Genomic DNA, 22,202 nt, shown 5'->3' with positions numbered 1-22,202 from the left:
AAATCTTCTTTGGACTTAACTACAGAATTATTTCCCTTTCTGCCTCTCAAACAGTTTGATAACAGAGATGATTTAGGGGTTATGTTTTCTCTTCTCTGTTCTGACTTCTCAGGAAGTTTGTGTATAGTGGATATCACTTCAATATCTTTAACGCAATGCTTCAATGGAGACGATTTGGACATCTCGACCACTTCAGAAAAGCGGTGTTGCTTTTCTGAAAGACATGTGGAGGCATTTGTCTGACTCTTGTCTGATTTTTCTGGTGGACTAGAGATGCGTTTCTCTATCTCTGCAGCTTTACAGTCTCTTCCTCCAGCTGTTGTCACTGTAGAACCGTCTCCTTGGTGAGACATGCGCTCCATTATAAAGAACTTCACAGTCGTCCCTCTCTCCACCTGTGTAGGTACGACTGACTGTACAGGCTTACTCTGGGAAGGGTGAACTGCAGTGGGATGGCTTGAAGGTGGCAGTGCTGAGAAACCAGAGTAAAACATTTAATTTGAGCTCAATCAACAGCATTTGTGGCATAATGTTGATTACCAACTTGTATTATTTGAGCTGTAACGTTCTTGTCATTTACACAGTCGATTTAGGCTTTATGGTGTTGTGTTGTCATGAAAACAAAGTTGTAAAATTCAAACTTTACACAGAAAGGGTAAGGAATTGTATCACTGAAGTCATATTAACATGCATATTGTTTGTTTCTTGTTGCTATACTACTAAAACGATGAGTATTTTAATTTAATGGCCCACTTTTGCTTCCCATGTTAATGTCTTACTGTATCCCAGATTTGCTGTTTTAAAGGAAAATGAGGGTGGAAAATAATTGTTGAAAGAGTTCCTTTAAGGCTAATAGTGAACACAACAGATTTCCCATTTTCCAATTTGCTCTGTTCACACCTCAAATATGCATAATAACAATGTCTGCAAATGATCATGACTGAAAATATATATGTAGCCAAATGATTAAAACGATGAGAGAAACTCAAAAAGCTCACCAGCATCTGAAGGGCATTCACCCAGCAACTCTGTAAAAACACAACATTAACATACAGAACTTAGTAATATTTAATATAATACCTTAAAACCATTATATATAAAGAGTAATATTCCAGTGTCATCTTTTACATACAGGCATACTTCACTATAAGATCTTACCATCTATTTTCCGAATGGACAGTGGTGAGAATATTTCATCTATGTGCGACTCTCTCACAGCTGTCTTGCATTCTTCTGTGGACATTTTCTCAGTACAGATGAAGAGATTTCTGAAGTTTTCAGGCAACGTCACTGTACTGTCTGTGAGATGAAACTGGCCCATGTTGTCTTTGGGTTCTGGGACCGGTTCCATCTCCACCTTCAGTGGTGTAAGAAGCTCTGAAAGTGACTGAATGTGGACCAAGGGCTTATTTACCTGTGGTTCTGTACACACAACACAATGGAGTTCAATGAACTATACACACTTTATGGATATAAACCAGTGCAAGTTTCTCACATTACTATCTACATATCCACATTACCAGTAAGTAAAGACTGAGACACACATTGGAGATTTTTCTCGGCCATCCAAACTGCTTTTTCCATATTTTCACAATGACTGTCTGACATGAAATGCCTGGGAAAAAGTATAGTACATATTATTTCCTAGGTCATATGAAATATTATGAGTAGTGTTTTCATTGATGAAATTTCATTTTCATCATGAAATGAAAACAGACCATATTTACTTTATTAATTCCCATGCATGGTCAACTTATTGTGAACAATTCAACGTTGCACATTATTCCCCCAAAATATCCAGTTTTACTTGAAAATGTTACATAGAAGAAAAATTTATTATAAATGGCGTTTCGGTTTGCTTGAATAATGAAAACAAACCTTTTGTAGATGTCGTAGAACATCTACATGTTGAAGTAAAGATATATTTGCTGCAACAAACATTCACAGCCATTCTTCCTTGTTTTAACAAATGCAACAAACTCACAGCTTATAAACTGGTGACAATACTTCAGCTGACAGCTGACTGCTGGACATACACAGGTCTGGTAGACACAGCGTATGATTACAAGGTGAAAGAGGCAGGTCTAATTCCATCTCAGCAGAAGACCTTGAAGCAACTGGAATGAAAGGTTTTGAAGTCACTGGAGATTAGAAGAGCAATCTACAGAACGAAACACTCTTTGTGATTAAATATGAACAGTCAATACACACTACCTGGAGATTTGGGCTCCTTAAAGGTCATGTTAGCAAAGCTGCTTTCAGCCATTTGCAGGACCTCCAACTCAGTCGTGTGTTTATAAGCAGAGGTGGCTATTTAAAAAAAAAATAAAAATGATTAGTGACATTTTATGCAATACAATTGCCCCAAAAAGTCACACTTACAAGTGTAAACGTCTGATTGTAATTGCATTAGATAACAAAATATAAAAGCAAGTGGCATTTAAACTTTTCTGAGAAATGTTTGCAATGACTTTCAATTAACTGGTGTTTGAACAGTGCACTTATTGTTTTATTTAAAATCTAACAAATGTCTTTTTGTCAAATGTTTTGCTTGGAAGTTGTGCTTGTGCTTCATATTTTGTTATCTCATGCAATGATAATCAGATGATTTTATTAAGCGTGACTCGTTTCCAACTACTCTTCGGGGCCATTGTATATTTTTTGCAATGTATAGGTCAAGTTTTACCTTCTTTAAGAAGATCTTTAAAGGGTAAACATTCTTCTATTTGTTCTCGGGTGACATTTAGAAAATCTTGCATTTTTGCAAAGGGAAACATGGGCTCTCGTCTTTGGGAGGAATCCATACAAACTTCAACAGGCAACATTAGTGACTGTGGAGAAATCATAGGCTGGTATATTTGTAATACTAAAACTTCTTACTAAGCTGCAAAAAGCACAAACAGATTTGTTCATTAACATGATTCAATTTTGTAGTTTACGTCTTCGTTCAGTACTGCCTCTTTTTTGAACTCCTCTGTAACATTTCCTCCAGTAAACGTGGCGCCAGTTACTTCATCTAAACCTGTATCGTATGAGGCACAGTGTCTAGGAGAAGGAAATATGGGTGAAAATATAATTTCAGTGCATACATATGCATAATAGATTATTTTTAAGAAACAATCCTCTCTTCGCAAACTTTTCTTCAAGGCTCTTTTTAAAATTCTTTATGGGAGAAAGAAATATATTATTTGTTGTACCTAAAAACAACCCCTTCTAAAAGATTTACTGATGAATTGAGAACAGGATCCGAGACAGCTATGATCTTCAGCCTCTGAAGCATCGTTTGAAATGGAGGCATGTGGCTTTTGAACCGCTGCAGATGATCACTGAATATCACCTCCTCTGGCAGAGTGAGATCTGAGATTTCGGAAACAAGTTAAGGAAGGATTATCAATCCTTTCATTGTGAGGCCATCAGAAGGACTTCTAAGGACCAAGAACGTATAAAGATCCTTTTGAAATCCCTTTGAAAGCAAGCCATGTGATGTGCTTAGCACACATCTACCCCTTTTTTAGGTGGAACATCAAAGCCAAAAATGTACTGGACTGATATAAAGTGGTGCAGTATACAGAAATGACACAAAAATATAAACAAAATATCACTAAATACTCCAAATCCTACCATCACTGGTAAAGCAACATGCATCTGGAATACATGGACTGAAACTCTCTTCCCAAAGTGATTTGATGGCACTGCTCTCAACTCCATCTAAAAGCCAGAAGACTTCTGAGGTCCCAATACTGCACTGAGAGGCAGGATTAGAGCTGGGAACCACTTCCTCTAGTCCTCTTCCTGTCTGCAACACATTGAGCCTAAACACAACACAGCTCAATGTGAAGAATCTGTATTTAAACACAACTGAGAGAAATTCAGGGGCCGTTTAACACAACACCGTTTTCAACTAAAAACGGAAAACTTTTTTGCATTTCGGCCGTTCATTTACACGACAACAGCGTCTTGGGGGCCTGAAAACGCAATACCGTTATCGTCCCCATGTAAACAACAAAAACAAGGAATCGTGAAAACGGTGACGTCATGCGCATGCATATCACATGTTCAGTTTATAGGCAGGTAGTGTTTCTTTACAAAGTGACATTGCCAACACCTGGCCTGACTTGCATAATGCAGCGCTTTAGTCATTATTGCAGATCCGTGTGAACGGGGATCGTTTTGACAATGTTGTCATCTCTACGCAAAAAAAAAAAAAAAAAAAAAGTAAAGGAAGACTTTTCTGTCTTAGTAGATCGTTGTCGTGTAAACGTACCCTTACTCTCAGCTGGGTGTGGACACAATCTGCAGACACAAATATGAAAGCATAGATCATATCAAAGGGCATTATAGAAACAGCTCAAACCTTTCCAAACAGTCACTGAAACGTATGTTGGCCTTCAAGTAATCCATTACAGATCCAGTTACTTGTAACGTTCCCATGGATATTTTGTTCGCTGTTATAAATGACATAAGTCAGTGTTGATATGTTATCATTGAATATAATAAAAGGTATCTGGGGGTGAGATAGCAACACGAATGAATGTAATTAAAGTGAATTTCCTATTCAATAAAAATCTTCTCCTTGTAAATCCCTAATTTACTTGCATTACTCAGACAAAAGAAAATCATCTTGTGTGAGTATTTTATGCCACAATTCTCATTTTAGGGCTGAGGTCTTCAACCCTGCTCTTGGGGACCCGCTGTCCTGCAAAGTTTATTTCCTAACTGGTTCAGCACACCTGCCTGTGATTTTCAAGCAATCCTGAAGAACTTGGCTGGTTAAGTTGTGCTTGATAAGGGTTGGAGCAAGTTGAGAGCTCTGCAGGTCAGTGGGTCCCCAGGAGCACGATTGAAAACTTCTGTTTTAGGGTAAACAACAGTATCTAGATATTAGGGCTGCGTCCGAAATGCTGAAAAATGCTTCCAAAGTAGGAAGGCATCAAGGCACATCCGAATCCAATGTTAGCTTCACCAACCGTAACTTTCAGACGCCATCTTTATTTTTTAGCTTAACTATAACAGAATGGAAAGCACATGACTGTGGGACATCAAACGCAGCGAACGGATACATCTATGCTGCCTTCAAAAATCGATCAGATGAAGGTATCTCAGGAGACAGGAAGTGAAGCTAACATTGGATACGGATGTCCCTTGATGCCTTTCTACCTTCCGAGGGCAGCATTTCCGCAGCCAAACTTGCCACACTTACTCCATGGCACTCGGTAAGCGATGTCTTTCAGGTGTCCATCGTGAGGGTAGACGTTACTGACTAGCTGGAACGGAACTGGAAGTTCCAACATGTTCATCATCAGTCTGCGTCTGACTGAGGCCTAAAACAGATGACAACTCAATATTTAAAAGTTTGTGAGCTTGTTAAAGTGTTTCATAATTTATTGTACCCTTATTCTGATTTTTATATTACTACCCCCTCCAGAACTTTTGAGTAATTTATTTAATTTCATCATCTTGTATAATCTTACATAACATAATTCCCTTTTCTGTTTTATTTTTGTTAAATTGCTAATGTTTATTCAGAAAAAAAAAATACATCTCAATATATATTATAGTAGGTTAACGTACATGAATGGAAATCAGTGTAGGAACTCACCTCAGTGATGTAATCAATAGCTTTATACCTGACAGTCATGAAACTTGCACTTTGTTGTGTTTGACCACAGGAATTTGACATGGTGTGGTTAGTCATATTGAAACCACACCAACGGTTCTTTAAAAAAAAAAAAAAAAAGACCTAATAAATTACAATATATCGATCGATATAACGACCGTCTCCTTTGTTGTGGATTAATCTGAATCTGAATGCGATTGGGAGTCCAGTGTCGAAGAAAAGTGCAAATTTGGAATTATGTGAAATGAAAACTGCTAACTTACGAAAACTGATTTTGATGTGGCCTGTCAAACGATACTACAATATATTGGGAAATGTCGCTTCTTTTGAAATGACGAAAAGATGGATTACATTAATTTATACAAGATTATAGAGTTAAACGGTCACCTGTGCAATTAAAACTGATCGTGACAAAATCTAAAGTCTGAGGTGAGATATTTCTGTCGCAGCGCGCCTTCACTCGGTCTGGACTGGGTGATTGACAGGACGAGGAGCTACAAACCACGCCCACCGGGCCTTCTCTCAAGATAAATCAAATAAAAAAAATCCTCTCTTTCTCTCTTTGTAAAATATATATATATATATATATATATATATATATATATATATATATATATATATATATATATATATATATATATATGTGTGTGTGTGTGTGTGTGTGTGTGTGTGTGTGTGTGTGTGTGTGTGTGTGTGTGTGTGTCTGTATAAACGAGATTGGAGACTCGGACGTGGACAGATTTTCACTGTTTTCAGTAATGCTCTTCCTAAACAAGATCTGTGTGTGTGTGTGTGTGTGTGTGTGTGATATCATGCTATTACACACACACACACACACACACACACACACACACACACACACACACACACATTTATTTGTGTGTTTGGGGGAAACAGTGGTAGTGCACTGCCATCTAAAGGACATATTTACGTTTTGAAAAGATTTATGTTTTTTTTTTTTTATCTTCGTGATCCATCCTTTTCAACACTGTGAAAATCAATGCTGTCTATGTGCACTCTGGACAATATTTAAATTAAATATAGACATTTGGAAACATTGATGCTTGGACCTTTTTATTATTTATGTTTCAGTTGGTTTTCATTATAATAAATTATCCTACAGTAAATTCAGTAACTTCATCTACTATAACTGCAAAGTGAATACTATGGCAGGATGTTTCTGATCGCATGAAAAGATGACACAGTATAACTCATCAGTATTGCAAACAGTTTTATTTCAGAACAAAGGAATCAGTGTGTGAAGATTGTTTATAAAACTGGAGAAAAAAATCTGGGACTGGACTTTTTACAGTACCTGTAAAAAAAACCAAAAAAAAAAACATTTAAATTAAAAATAATTTGACAGTGCTTAAAGAAATACAAGGCACAAAATGTGATCCTGTCAATGCGATCTCACCAGCTGTACCAATATCCTATGACAATGACTGAGCCAACAGCACTTATGGATCCAACAGTTACAAGAGCAGACATCTTCATGATGTAGGATGTTCCTAATGTGAGAAAAGAAGCGGTTTACACTGAACCATGCCGAACCAACATTTTTTACATAGAGTTTGCAGGTAGCACAAAGCAGTGTTAGAGAGATTTATGATCCTTACCTCGGGCCTTAGCCCAGATGACACAAGACTGTGTTCTAGACTAATAAAGAAAACACAGAGAGAGAAGTTAGAGAATATTCAAAGCGTTTTTAATGCATTACTTTTACAGGTCTTAAGATGTCTTCCCACCTTTCCCCACTGACATACAGTGCGGAGGATAATATAATAGTCTTTTCCGTTTTCCAGAGGTGCGTTGAAGAAGTCTCCATAGAGCTGCTGATCCCCGACAGTGAAGTTCAGCTCTGCACTCAGACCGCTGAGCTGGATCTGGGCTGTGACGTACCCTCGGTCACATCTCTGCTGCGAGGAGAACCGCGGACTTACAGACGAGCTGCAGTCAAACAGCATCACACCCTCGACTGGGAACACGAACACCTGGTACATACTGAAGACATGAGACACAAAAAGAAATTCACAGCAACTAATTATTGAATTATCTATACAGTAGGATCAAATTGCAAGGTTTTTTTTTCTAAATATACCATAATTTCATATGCATTTTTGGTAACACTTTATTTGTTAACTTTATTAGTTAACATTAACTAGTAAAAAAAAAATACTTCTAAAGCATTTATTAATCTTAGTTAATGTTAATTTGAACATTTACAAATACATCTGTTAATATTATTTGATGGACCTAAACTTCAGTAGAATAACACTGAACAGTTGTATTTTTATGACACACCAAAAACATGAATTTTTTTAGTTCACATTTTCAAAAATTCAAATGATGAATTTTGTATTAAAACTTTTGTTTTAAATGAGAAAAGAATGCAAATTAGAAGCATTTTCAAGTCTGGTCTCAGATGTTTGAATCCACTACATATGCCCATATGGCATTCACTTTTTATTAGGCATTATTTTGCCATTAACGGCAACACTTTACAATAAGGTCTCATTCGTTAACATTAGATAATGTATTAACTAACATAAACTAACCATAAGCAATACATGTTACTGTATTTATTAATCTTTGATAATATTAGTTAATAAAAATCCAGCTGTTCATTGTTTGTACATAGTGCATTAACTAATGTTAACAAATACAACTTTTGATTTTAATAATGTGTTAGTAAATGCTGAAATCAACATTAACTAAGATTAATAAATGCTGTAGAAGTGCAGTTCATTGTTACTGTAGTTCAAGTTAACTACAGTAGTTAACTAATGAAACCGTATTGTAAAGTGTTACATCAACTCTTGAGAAATGTTAAGCGTCTTTACCATATTGAGTCAAGTGTGTTGGTCGATCTCCGTAATCTGAGAGTGGGCGATGAAGCCTCTACTTCACTGTATTTGATTACTGGTGTGGGGGGGACTAGTAACACAACACAAGAAGTACAGTGTCCAAATTAAAAAAATTAATTGTATTGTTTTGGATGTCAGTAAGCACCACACAATGGCACTCATAAATCATAAACTCATAAAGATATTTTGAAGAATGCTGGTAACCAGACAGTTGACGGTAGCCATTGACTTCCATTTTTTTTCCTACTATGGAAGTCAATGGCTACTGTCACAGTCAACTGTTTGAATACCAACATTTTTTTAAAATATCTTCAATATAGCAATAGAGCAAAGAATCTCATACAGGTTTGGAACAACTTGAGGGTGAGTAAATGATGACAGAATTTTCATTTTTGGGGGAATTAATGCATGTTCCTGGTCTTATTGTCAACAATTCAACAGTGCACCCCAAAACATTGGTATTAAAATTAGTTGGTTCAACTTAAGCTTTTAGAGTTTGTACTAAACAAATTGGGTTAGTCTGTCCATAAAAGTCTCACGGTATTTACTCGGTGTTACTTAAAAAAAGTCTTTCAAGTTGAGCCAGTGTAGTCTTTTTTAGAGTGCACGTAATTTAAAACGTATTACTTACAAAACTAAATGTTGTTTGTGGATTATGGATGTTTGCAGCTTTTGTTTTGTACCTGGTATGCTAGTGTTTGCTGTCACTGTAGACGTGGCTCGTGTGGACTCGGCTGTAATGGTTATGGTGTAGTTTGTAGCAGGAAAGAGATTTAGACAGAGAACAGGCATCGGTGCAGTGGAGCTGAACTTCTTTTTTCTCGTGTCACTAAACAACCGATCAAAGTCTCGCAATCCAACGAACGTCACCTGTGTTGAGATGTCACATACAACCTCATTTCATGATTGAGAGACAACAACAGTGCGAAGACATAGCTAAAATGAACTGATTAATACTCACTGTGTATTTCTCCCTATATCCCTCGTTCTCTGCATTCCAGTGCAGACATCTTTCATCAATCACCACCAGATCATTAATTATCAGTTTCAGCTCTGTAACACAGAGAATTAGAAGCATTTTAGACCAGATTTGATGTCAACAACCACTCTTTTGGCTATGTCACACTATGTTTTAATTGATTTCAAACACTTTTGCTGAACAATGACAGTGTGTGTTTACCTTTGCAATGCAGGGTGGCTATCTGCCACTTTCCTGTGATGTCACATATTGAAATGTCACTTCCTGTGTGTCTGTAGTGTCCTTTAACACAGCGGTGGATCACTGCAGTGTTGTTGTCCCACGCTACCTCTGTGTGCGGCACCTCTGGTGCAGGGCCACAATGAGCTATAGAGAGAAAACACACAGAAATGGTTATGAATATCATTCCAGATATTGTTCTGAAATATGTTGATCCGAATATAGTGACAGAATATAAGGATGTGATTTTGTTCTCTTTTTCTCATTGTAATTTGTCCTTGTGGATTAGTCGTCATACTGTAGGGTTATTTCTGACAGTCAGCTTAACTACAAATATATATATATATATATATTGAACATTTCCACTATTACACAGGAAAAAAATAATTTATTTAAAAGTTAGTATCACACTACAGTCAAGAAAAAAAAAAGTAACTTTCCACAACATTCTCTATGTAAAATTTATTATAGGTTAGCTCTTACTTAATTAAAGCCCTGTGTGATATTGTGTTTGTTTCATTTTTTGGACTAGTTACTAAAATATAGACCTTGTAAATTGCTTTCCACGTGACAAATAAACCCCTGTGAAAATGCAGTATGTATGATATTCATGGTATTTACACTAATGTTCAAAAGTTTGGGGTCACAGTCCAGCTAAAGTAATTTCAGTGATGTTTTATTTTTGTTTTAAAAAAGTTATTAATTTAGTTAATTTATATATATATATTTATATATATATATATATATATATATATATATATATATATATATATATATATATATATATATATAGTTCAGATGCAAAAGCCTCTAAGTGCCATCTGAAATTTTCTTCTAGAATGATCATTTTTATCAATCTCGTATATTTAAGTTCAATAATTTCACTTAAATAGCTATTAATTGTCATTTAAGTGAAATTACTGAACTTAAATATACAAGCTTTATAAAAATGATCCTTCTAGACGAAAATTTCAGATGGCACTTAGAGGCTTTTGCATTTTAACTCTTCATATATATATATATATATAGCTGCTCTGGAGTAAACCGTGATGTCATTGTCCAGTTCAGTTCAGTTCTTGTATAACAGTTTCAAGGCAGGCAGATCAATATTATTGTTGAATATTAAATTTAATGTTAAATTGAATGTCTCCAACTAAGCAAGCCAAGCCAATGGCAACAAAGGTGGAAAAAGGCGACAGTGGCAAGGAACCAAAACTCCATCAGGAGACAGAATGAAGAAAAAAACCTTGGGAGAACCCAGGCTCAGTTCTCCTCTGGCCAACGAACGAACAGTGTGTGATTATGATTCAGGCAGCATTATTGGTCAGAAGTCAGATTGGTTTGGAACAATCAGAATATTATCCAGTTCCATCTGGTTGAAAGCTGAATTTTCTGCATCATTACACCAGTCTTCAGTGTCACATGATCCTTCAGAAATCATTATATGCTGATTTGTTTGTTCCTTATTATTATCAAATGTTAAAAACATTTGGACTGCATTTTGTGGAAAAAAGTGCATTTATTTGTGGTATTAAATGTAGTTACTCTCACTTTAGATCAATTTAATGTTAAGAGTTAAATAATTAAAAATAATAATAGACCCCAAACCTTTAAGCATAGTGTATGTCATTATTAGGAATTCAACTGTTTACCTATACACGTTACAGACACTTTTTCCCATGATCCATCTGATGTACACGTTGACGTGTTTTTGTCACCCTCCTGTTTGAGTCCATATTTACATTTGTACTGAACCACACTGCCCAGTACAGATGCTTTGTTCCACTTTATATCTGTTAGTGGGAATTCTGGGGGAGGTCCACAGTCTATCTCTGTTTATTGAGACCAGTGTAGAGCATTAGAAATAAAGACCACTGCAAAAATGCTGCAAATCTCATCATTTCCCATTGAAAATATGATGACCTAAAGTGTAAAGCAGCATTTTGTGTACCACAAAGAAGTTTTAAATGATGTGAAGGTGAGTAAATGATGACAGAATGTTGTCAGTACCTTCACATCTCATGTTAACTTTGCTCCACTTTGCATTTGAGTTACACAGAGACACATTTCCTTCACCCACAGTGCGATATCCAGCTTCACACACATAGAGGGCCACAGAGCCCAGACTGGAGCTGCTATTCCACAACACAACTGAGTGAGGTAGTGAGACGGGGACGCCGCAGTCTACTTCTAAACAAACACACATACAGACACACTGTACATGTGCATGTATATTATCAGCTTATTAAAGAGGACAGCACTGAAATATCACATAGGTCATTCTCATGAAATGGTCAACCTTTCCCTTCATTCTCACGCCCCCAAAATGCACAAACACGCAATTCAAAATTTTCTAATTCACTTAATAGTTACATCTATTAAATAATCAATGACTTAATTCAGTAATTATATCACTATCATATCATAATTACTAATATCAACAATGAAAATTGTCTTCTGTAGAGCTGCTTTATTGCTCAATCGGATTTGTTTCATAAACTCTGAAACATCAACATGGTTATTGAACTGAACTGAATCAACACTATTGCTTTCTGTAGAGCTACTTATAGCTGATTTAAGCTTGTTTTTTATAATTTGACAAACTTTGCACTATTATTGAACTAGCTGAATAATAACACTATTGTCTTCTGTAGAGCTACTTTATAGTTGAACAGATTTTGCTTCATAACTAATTCACTTTTTAACATTCACACTGTTATTGAACTCATTTGAATCAACATTAGACTAAATTGAGTTGATGATACTATTGTCTTTTAGAGCTGCTTTACAGCTGAAATTGGGTTTGTTTCATAATTGAAGAACAGTAATTATATTATTTTCTTTTTTATTATTGTGAAGCTGCTTTGAAAATCTGTAAAAATATGACTTGATTTGACTTGGCAGAGACCTAAACTGCACCGTTTCTTGAGAATGACCCGTTCACAAAATAAAGGGAGAAAACATGTCAACAAGAAATAAAAGTGCAAAAATATACCTTGGCACAGAAAATCAGGCTCACTCCAGATTCCCTCTGAATCGCAAACTGAAGTATCTCCTTCCCTAACATTATGAAATCCTTCAATGCACTTATAAGACACACTAGATCCAACTTTAGTCTCTCCTCTCCATATCATAACAGAGAGGGGGGGAGAAGGCGGTATGCCACAGTTCACCTCTGAGAAACAACAAAATCCTTGAAAATATCTTCAGTTTACACATTAAAGAAAAAGTCAGTTCATTTATTTTTTAAAACAATCTTAACTTTGAGTAAAAAAAAAAAAAAAAAGCATGCAAACTATTACCTTCACACAACAGAGTAGGTTTGGTCCAATAACCGTTCTCAGCGCACACAGATATATTATGTCCTTGTTTAGGATAGTAACCCTGTTTGCAGTGATATGTTACAGTGCTGTTAAATGTGACTCTGCCATTCCATATCTGTACAGTGAGGGGCAGAATAGGAGGCTCCCCACACACAATCTCTGTTGAGAAGGAAATGACAAGTCAATTTATGACCGAATCACTGCAGTATTATGAAGAGCAGAGGAATAACATTGCTTATACACTCTTAAAAATAAAGGCTCTTTATTGGCATTTATGGTTACATAAGGTACCTTGAACGTCCATAAAATCTTTCCATTGCACAAATTTTAAAAGTGATGAAAAAAATGTGTCTTTTCATACTTAGAAAAAAAAAATTCTTTTGAGAACTGTTTTTTATTGAAGGTTCTTTGTGGAACCTAAAACGGTTCTTCTATGGCGTTGCTGGAAAAAACCCTTTTGGAACCTTTATTTTTAAGAGTGTATAAGAAAAAATCAGAAGTTTGAATATGCAGAATCACACAGAAAGCACTTCATATGTCCTCAGAAGATTTGAATAATAGCGAATAGAGTGTTTCTGAGATACTTGTTTAGTGCTTTTTTGTCATTATAATTTCCATTTGACTGTACTGCAAAAAAATGATGTTCTTCCTCAGTATTTTTGTCTTCTCTTCCAGCACAAATATCTAAACGTTCTTAAATCAAGATACATACTTGACAAGCAAAATGACTAAAGATATTAAGTCTTGTTTTGTGACATGTCAAAAATATGTGCATTTATGCTTAAAACAAAGACAAAATATCTAATTCATATCTAATTAAATTAAGGTTCTTTTTCTGACCCCACTGCCAAATATATATATTTTTTTATGCACAAACTCACTTAATTTTGATACATTTTTCAGAAAACAAAACTAAATATCTGATGTCATTTTGCTTCTCAAGTAAATGTATCTTGATTTAAGAATGTTTAGATATTTGTACTGGAATTCAAGACAAAACATAATTTTTGCATAAAACATAATTCTTTCAATGTATGGTCAAGAGCAGCCAGGATTTCTGGAAAATTAATTATTTTGAGTTCTACAGGGAAGAAAGAAACTCGTGTTGACATGAATAAAATAAATGAATAAATGTGAATAAATTGTGACAATTTGATTTTTTTTGGTGAACTATGCCTTTAAAACTTTCTTTAAAAATAAAAAATAAAATCTCTGTACCTTCACAAGAATAGTCTGGGTTACTCCACTGACCGTCGGTTTTACACACGGACACATTTCCTGTATCCAAACTGTGATATCCAGTTACACAGTTATACAGAGCCACAGAACCAATCTTACTGACACCGTTCCAGAATAACACTGAGTGAGGCAGGACCGGAGGAGAACCGCATTGTTTCTCTAAACACACATAAACAATCTCAACCGATTCTTTGCTTGAGATACGCTATCATATTTCTGTCGACATAAGTAACAGAAGCAGATACCTTCACACTGGAAGTCAGGACGGCTCCATGTCCCATGAGCAGTACATACTGACACATTCTCACGTCCACTGTTATAAAACTGTGGGTCACACACATACACCGCCAATGATCCTATTCGAGAGATGTTATTCCAAACCATTTTTGACTGAGGCATAACATGAGGTTCTCCACAGTCCACTTCTACGAAGAAATCGATTATATTTTATGTCAGGTGACAGTAAAATATGCAATGAATTTGTATAAGCCTGTGTGTGACCCCTACACATTTTTGTGTTTGTGTGGTGAATATCCCATTTCACTCTGAAATACATCAAATTATCAAAGCAAAATGGGTTGCAAATGCGGTGTCACACACCTAATGTGATAATCGTGCAGACAGTCATTTTTTGCTCACATGTAAACATTACCTTCACAGACCAAACTTGGTCCGTGCCACTTTCCATCCAGACCACAGACGGATGAATTCTGTCCTCTCTTCCACTGAAACCCCTCCCGGCAGCCGTACTGGAGTTCACTGCTGTAGTGTGTGATAGTGGGGGAGAGCTGGTCGGCGTGGAGGACTGAAGGTGGAGACCCGCAGTCTATCACTATACAAACCATACACACAGAAACAGGTCCATTACTTCAACAGAATGTAACACTAATATTAATAACATTATATACACTGCCTGCTTTTTAAGGATTACAACAAACGGCTGGTGGGGACTACACAACATCACTAACCCTAAAATTTACATAAACCCCGCCCCCTGAACACGATTTATAGATTATCAAGACAGAATATGCTAATCAATGACTAGAACATAACTACACATAAGCTACATAAATTCATCAACTAACCATTCAGAAATGTTGTCTACATGTTGTCACTTCTTGAGTCTCTCCATCATTGTCTGACTCTGGTTTGAACATAAAAGGCTAAAAGTTTTTGAAATGTCCAGTGTATGTCTGTGTGAGGTAAAAGGACACAAGCTGTTGAAGCTCCACCCCTCTGTGCCGGGAGCAGCAGCTCATTTGCATTTAAAGGGACAGGCACAAAAACGGTGCGTTTTTGCTCACTCTCAAAAAGTGACAACTTTAACATGCTATATAAAAATATCTGTGGGGTATTTTGAGCTAAAACTTCACATACACACTCTGGGGACATCAGAGATTTATTTTACATCTTATGAAAAGGGCATTATACCACCCCTTTAAATTCATTGAAAGTCTTTTGGATGTGCTGGGGGAGACTTGAGTGCTGGACTCTTGCGTCAAAACAAGATCTTGAGCAAAAATTGATGCACCTCTTGATGGAAATAACATCACAACATTTATTTCCATCAAGAGGTGCATACATTTTTGGTTTCTTATTATTATTATTTTAGCTTTACAAAAACATTGTAATCATATCATTTAAATGTATTATCATAATCATAAACACACTGGTTTGGAGATACTTAGCAATTGCTAGGCCATTGCTAGGTGTTTTTTAGCGGGTTCAAGGTGATTTTAAAGTATTTGTGCTATATAGTTACTATAGTGTGCTGATGATGTTCTTCCTCAGTATTTTTGTCTTCTCTTCCAGCACAAATATCTAAACGTTCTTAAATCAAGATACATACTTGACAAGCAAAATGACTAAAGATATTAAGTCTTGTTTTGTGACATGTCAAAAATATGTGCATTTATGCTTAAAACAAAGACAAAATATCTAATTCATATCTAATTAAATTAAGGTTCTTTTTCTGACCCCACTGCCAAATATATATATTTTTTTATGCACAAACTCACTTAATTTTGATACATTTTTCAGAAAACAAAACTAAATATCTGATGTCATTTTGCTTCTCAAGTAAATGTATCTTGATTTAAGAATGTTTAGATATTTGTACTGGAATTCAAGACAAAACATAATTTTTGCATAAAACATAATTCTTTCAATGTATGGTCAAGAGCAGCCAGGATTTCTGGAAAATTAATTATTTTGAGTTCTACAGGGAAGAAAGAAACTCGTGTTGACATGAATAAAATAAATGAATAAATGTGAATAAATTGTGACAATTTGATTTTTTTTGGTGAACTATGCCTTTAAAACTTTCTTTAAAAATAAAAAATAAAATCTCTGTACCTTCACAAGAATAGTCTGGGTTACTCCACTGACCGTCGGTTTTACACACGGACACATTTCCTGTATCCAAACTGTGATATCCAGTTACACAGTTATACAGAGCCACAGAACCAATCTTACTGACACCGTTCCAGAATAACACTGAGTGAGGCAGGACCGGAGGAGAACCGCATTGTTTCTCTAAACACACATAAACAATCTCAACCGATTCTTTGCTTGAGATACGCTATCATATTTCTGTCGACATAAGTAACAGAAGCAGATACCTTCACACTGGAAGTCAGGACGGCTCCATGTCCCATGAGCAGTACATACTGACACATTCTCACGTCCACTGTTATAAAACTGTGGGTCACACACATACACCGCCAATGATCCTATTCGAGAGATGTTATTCCAAACCATTTTTGACTGAGGCATAACATGAGGTTCTCCACAGTCCACTTCTACGAAGAAATCGATTATATTTTATGTCAGGTGACAGTAAAATATGCAATGAATTTGTATAAGCCTGTGTGTGACCCCTACACATTTTTGTGTTTGTGTGGTGAATATCCCATTTCACTCTGAAATACATCAAATTATCAAAGCAAAATGGGTTGCAAATGCGGTGTCACACACCTAATGTGATAATCGTGCAGACAGTCATTTTTTGCTCACATGTAAACATTACCTTCACAGACCAAACTTGGTCCGTGCCACTTTCCATCCAGACCACAGACGGATGAATTCTGTCCTCTCTTCCACTGAAACCCCTCCCGGCAGCCGTACTGGAGTTCACTGCTGTAGTGTGTGATAGTGGGGGAGAGCTGGTCGGCGTGGAGGACTGAAGGTGGAGACCCGCAGTCTATCACTATACAAACCATACACACAGAAACAGGTCCATTACTTCAACAGAATGTAACACTAATATTAATAACATTATATACACTGCCTGCTTTTTAAGGATTACAACAAACGGCTGGTGGGGACTACACAACATCACTAACCCTAAAATTTACATAAACCCCGCCCCCTGAACACGATTTATAGATTATCAAGACAGAATATGCTAATCAATGACTAGAACATAACTACACATAAGCTACATAAATTCATCAACTAACCATTCAGAAATGTTGTCTACATGTTGTCACTTCTTGAGTCTCTCCATCATTGTCTGACTCTGGTTTGAACATAAAAGGCTAAAAGTTTTTGAAATGTCCAGTGTATGTCTGTGTGAGGTAAAAGGACACAAGCTGTTGAAGCTCCACCCCTCTGTGCCGGGAGCAGCAGCTCATTTGCATTTAAAGGGACAGGCACAAAAACGGTGCGTTTTTGCTCACTCTCAAAAAGTGACAACTTTAACATGCTATATAAAAATATCTGTGGGGTATTTTGAGCTAAAACTTCACATACACACTCTGGGGACATCAGAGATTTATTTTACATCTTATGAAAAGGGCATTATACCACCCCTTTAAATTCATTGAAAGTCTTTTGGATGTGCTGGGGGAGACTTGAGTGCTGGACTCTTGCGTCAAAACAAGATCTTGAGCAAAAATTGATGCACCTCTTGATGGAAATAACATCACAACATTTATTTCCATCAAGAGGTGCATACATTTTTGGTTTCTTATTATTATTATTTTAGCTTTACAAAAACATTGTAATCATATCATTTAAATGTATTATCATAATCATAAACACACTGGTTTGGAGATACTTAGCAATTGCTAGGCCATTGCTAGGTGTTTTTTAGCGGGTTCAAGGTGATTTTAAAGTATTTGTGCTATATAGTTACTATAGTGTGCTGCTAAGTGCTTGCTCAGGTTCTCTGGATGGTTACTAGGGCATTACTAGGTGGTTGCCAGGTGGTAAAATGTCTGATATTCTGGTCTCTAGATAGGGCTCAGGTCTCCTCTCCAATGTAAATCTATGAGATTTTTTAATCCAATGAATTATATAACTTAGAAAACTAAAAGCACACCTCTCCTTAATAAGCCACTCAATTTTTGAAGACTCATTAATGTCCTAAGCAAGTACCACTATTAATATATTTGGTCACTCTTTAGATTAGGGTCCAATTCTAACTATTTACTAACTATTAACTACAACTTTTGCCTCAATAAACTCCTAATTACTGCTAAGTAATAGTTAGTAAGGTAGTTGTTAGGTTTAGGTAGTGGGTAGGATTAAGGGATGTAGAATATGGTCATGCAGAATAAGGCATTAATATGTGCTTTATAAGTACTAATAAACAGACACTATCTTAGGCCCTGTTTGCACCTGGGAGGGGAGGGAGGGTCTACGGGCAGGGAGGCCTAAATGTATGGGCTTTTTTGGACGAAATACGCTGGTGCAATTTACGTATCAATGCGCCTGGAGACGATGGAAAAACACACGGAGAGCAGCCCTTTCGTTTCTGCTCTGACAGCCGCAAGACCAGACGAACACTGAATGTGTGTTAGAAATCAGGGTGAGAGAACATTGTGCTTGGTAATTTTTTGTCTTCAACCCAAACTTAGGTCTTCAGCCGACAAAGGTTTAAATCCCGTCTGGTTAGCGCTCTTCCCATGCATTAGGCGGAGAGTAGGCGGTCTTTTGTGGCTGTCTGAACACATTCGACCACATGAACATTTACACTACAAAAGCAATCCGGTCAAAAGCGTTTTCAACTCTGGAAGTGGTTGAAAGTGGATAATCTCGAAATATTTTACACCCTGTTTAAACCTCTATTTAGCATTGCAACTTGTGATCCGATCGACCAAAACTCATCTTAATATCAGGTGTAAACAGGGCCTTAGTAATGATTTGCATAATGATATGCATGCCAATAAGCATTGTAAATATCTATGCACCAGTCTGCGCACACGTCACACAGCAGGAAGCGCCCCCGCCCTCAGATCACTTGGACGTGGCTGTGTATAAGAGGTAAAAACGATATAAATACTGTTCGTTTTCTCACACAAACCGCTCGTTTCGTGTCTTAGGCCATCAATGTGTACTTACGATGGGGAATTGTTTAATTTGAACGATGGGGAATTGTTCAAATTCCTCTGTGCATGCTCTTTGAGACAGTGACCATAGACCTGCATTAAATGACTGACAGACAAGAACAGTTTGACCTAAAAATATCAAAATTGAAACTACTGCGGAAAAAAAGACACCTACATCTTGGATGCCCTTGAGGTAAGCTAAAACATACCAAAATTTAATTATAAAGTGAACTATCCCTTTAATAGTAACAATTAACCCTAAACTAAAGTGTTTCCATATCTTTTCATTAATTAATTCATTAATTAATTGATTAATTAATTCATTCATTCATTCATTCATTCATTGCAGCTGTAATATGATAAAACAGTTCAGGAGATTTCAGGTTCAGGTGATATTTCTAGAGGACCAAATGAGTGATTTGTTAAAGTAAAGGACATTGGCCCTATTCTTACCCTTGCAGTAAGATGAGTCTCGGTTTGGATTAAAGGGTTCTGGTCCATCCTGGACTGTGTAACCGATCTGACAGGAGCAGGTGAAATCTCCATCTGTGTTTTGGCAGAGAGCTCCTTCACCACAGACCCCCTGCACGCTGCACTCGTCCAGATCTATAGACAAAACAACATCATGGAGTGAGAGGAGAAATGTGCTGCCTGAAAACACCAGAACAGAGTCTATTATGACAGCATTTTAGTGCCACTGTAAAGTGGAAATCTGTCCGTTTAGTTTTATTTAGTTTTGGTTCTGTTTTCCCTGTTCTGGTTTGCCTTATTAGTTTCCATAGTTCCTAATTTATGCACCTGTTCTTTTTTTCGTTGATTACTCAGTTTGTGTATTTTAGGGGTTGAACTTTTTTTTTTAAGTCGACAATTGTGTGATTAAAGTCGAGTCGAGGTCGACTACTCACTGATGACGTTATTAATGAACAAATAAACCTACAAAACGGCTTATTTTTATCAGTTCATTTGTCTTTGGGTTGTTATATTTCTTACAGATTTCTGCTTGTTCTAAATCAGACACAGATAAAGTAGCACAGCAAAGATTACATTTATATGAATGCATAGTGAGAGAGAGAGTGATTGTGTGTGAATGATGGTATTATACCAGATGGTATAATCAAACATATCTTACGGAGCAATCTCTGAGTATTCATTTACAGTATTTGTCATTTTAACTGTTGGAAATGGAGTGTAAAAGTGGACTTCAAAGATTTATTATCCTGTTGCGCCCTCTATAGGCCATGATCAGCTACTAGTCGACGTCAAGATTTAAGGATCAGAGAATTAAAGTCGACAAGTCTGTGCAACCCCCTAATGTATTTAAGCCTTCAATTCATTCAGTTCTCGGTTCTGTCTCGTTTACGTTGTTTTGCTATTTCTCCTATGTTCGCCCTGTAGTTTCCTGAGTATTTGTGATTAAAGATTGTTCTTTGAATTCTCTATCGCCGTGCGCTTATTTGGAGCCAATCAACTCTGACAGCCAATCGAAAAAAGAAATAAAGCCACATGAAAACAGAAATAAAGGAATACATATAAGAATATGAAATTAAAAGGTGCAGCAATATGCAATCAAAGAAATGTAACTTCTTTTTTTTACACTAAAACGATTACATTAAAATCTATAACAAGGGCTTCCAAATAAGTAAAATCTTTATAAAGTAAACTTATAAGATGCCCATAGACATAGACACAAGTATTGGAATTTTTTTTTTTTTTTTTTTTGATGAATCACTTTCTTAGCCTGTTAAAGGGTTATTTCACCCAAAAATTAAAATTACCCCATGATTTACTCACTCTCAAGCCATCCTAGGTTTATATTAAATTCTTCTTTCAGACGAATACAATCAGAGTTATATTAAAAAATGTCCTGGCTCTTCCAAGTTTTATAAAGTGAATGAACGTTTCTGTTATGAAGTCCATAAAAGTGCATCCATCCATGATAAAAGAGCTCCACACGGCTCTGGGAGGTTAATAAAGGCCTTTTGACGTGAAGTGACATGAAACATCACTTCACTTTAGAAGGCCTTTATTAACCTCCCATACATTTTTCTTTTATTTCAGTATGCTTTACAGTGAACCTGAACTTCTTTAGCTTTTTACTCTTTCATTTTTTAAAGCTTTCACTTCTGCAATCCTCTGCTGAGTGTCTTCTTTAAAAAGAGACTATAGGTCTATATTCCAAAGCAATTATGAATTACAGCCATTTAAGTTCAGATCTATGATCAGAAAGGGTGGTGACAGTTAACAGGTTAATGTGGTTTGTTTTCTGATATGTACAGCCTTTCAAGCTGCATTAAATGTTTGAAATGTGTTATACAAATAATTATTTAATATGATTACTATAAAAAATATTTTTATCAAGATGGCGCATTTCCCCCCAACATGTAATGTGGCCGTTATTAGTTAAAAAAATGACTGTTTCTTTGTGCTGTGCTGTTAATTTCTCCGTAAAAAAAATAAAAATAATGTTTTTAGTTTGTTATTTTTGTTGTTGTTAGCCAGGATAAGTGTGTCCTTTAATGTATTTTGACACATTTCACATGAAGCAACATTTTTTGAGCCACTGTTGTGCAATAAATTTCTCAGAACTTGTTTAGCAAATTATCCCATTCAGGATATATCACTTGC

At 36.2% G+C, this 22,202-nt stretch overlaps 1 protein-coding gene across 1 annotated transcript in view; it reads right to left on the bottom strand.

Annotated features, from left to right (window-relative positions):
• Positions 1-6,832: 6,832 nt before the first annotated feature.
• susd1 (sushi domain containing 1) overlaps positions 6,833-22,202 on the bottom strand; it is a gene marked incomplete at its 5' end in the record, with an annotated part of 16,484 nt that continues 1,114 nt past the window's right edge. The window contains 18 exons of the mRNA XM_081366411.1: positions 6,833-6,932; positions 7,035-7,128; positions 7,237-7,276; positions 7,366-7,621; positions 8,461-8,554; positions 9,168-9,354; positions 9,446-9,537; positions 9,665-9,829; positions 11,693-11,872; positions 12,678-12,857; positions 12,985-13,164; positions 14,224-14,403; positions 14,490-14,669; positions 14,897-15,076; positions 16,600-16,779; positions 16,866-17,045; positions 17,273-17,452; positions 20,031-20,183. Coding sequence (XP_081222537.1) covers positions 6,887-6,932; positions 7,035-7,128; positions 7,237-7,276; positions 7,366-7,621; positions 8,461-8,554; positions 9,168-9,354; positions 9,446-9,537; positions 9,665-9,829; positions 11,693-11,872; positions 12,678-12,857; positions 12,985-13,164; positions 14,224-14,403; positions 14,490-14,669; positions 14,897-15,076; positions 16,600-16,779; positions 16,866-17,045; positions 17,273-17,452; positions 20,031-20,183 — 2,747 coding nt within the window. The 3' untranslated portion in view covers positions 6,833-6,886. The remainder of the gene's footprint in view (positions 6,933-7,034; positions 7,129-7,236; positions 7,277-7,365; positions 7,622-8,460; positions 8,555-9,167; positions 9,355-9,445; positions 9,538-9,664; positions 9,830-11,692; positions 11,873-12,677; positions 12,858-12,984; positions 13,165-14,223; positions 14,404-14,489; positions 14,670-14,896; positions 15,077-16,599; positions 16,780-16,865; positions 17,046-17,272; positions 17,453-20,030; positions 20,184-22,202) is intronic.

The sequence above is a fragment of the Scardinius erythrophthalmus genome (assembly GCF_964197995.2).
Source record: "Scardinius erythrophthalmus genome assembly, chromosome: 5".
Lineage (NCBI taxonomy): Eukaryota > Metazoa > Chordata > Actinopteri > Cypriniformes > Leuciscidae > Scardinius > Scardinius erythrophthalmus.
Note: the sequence above shows the minus strand (reverse complement) of the source record. Positions and strands in the feature narration are given on the sequence as shown.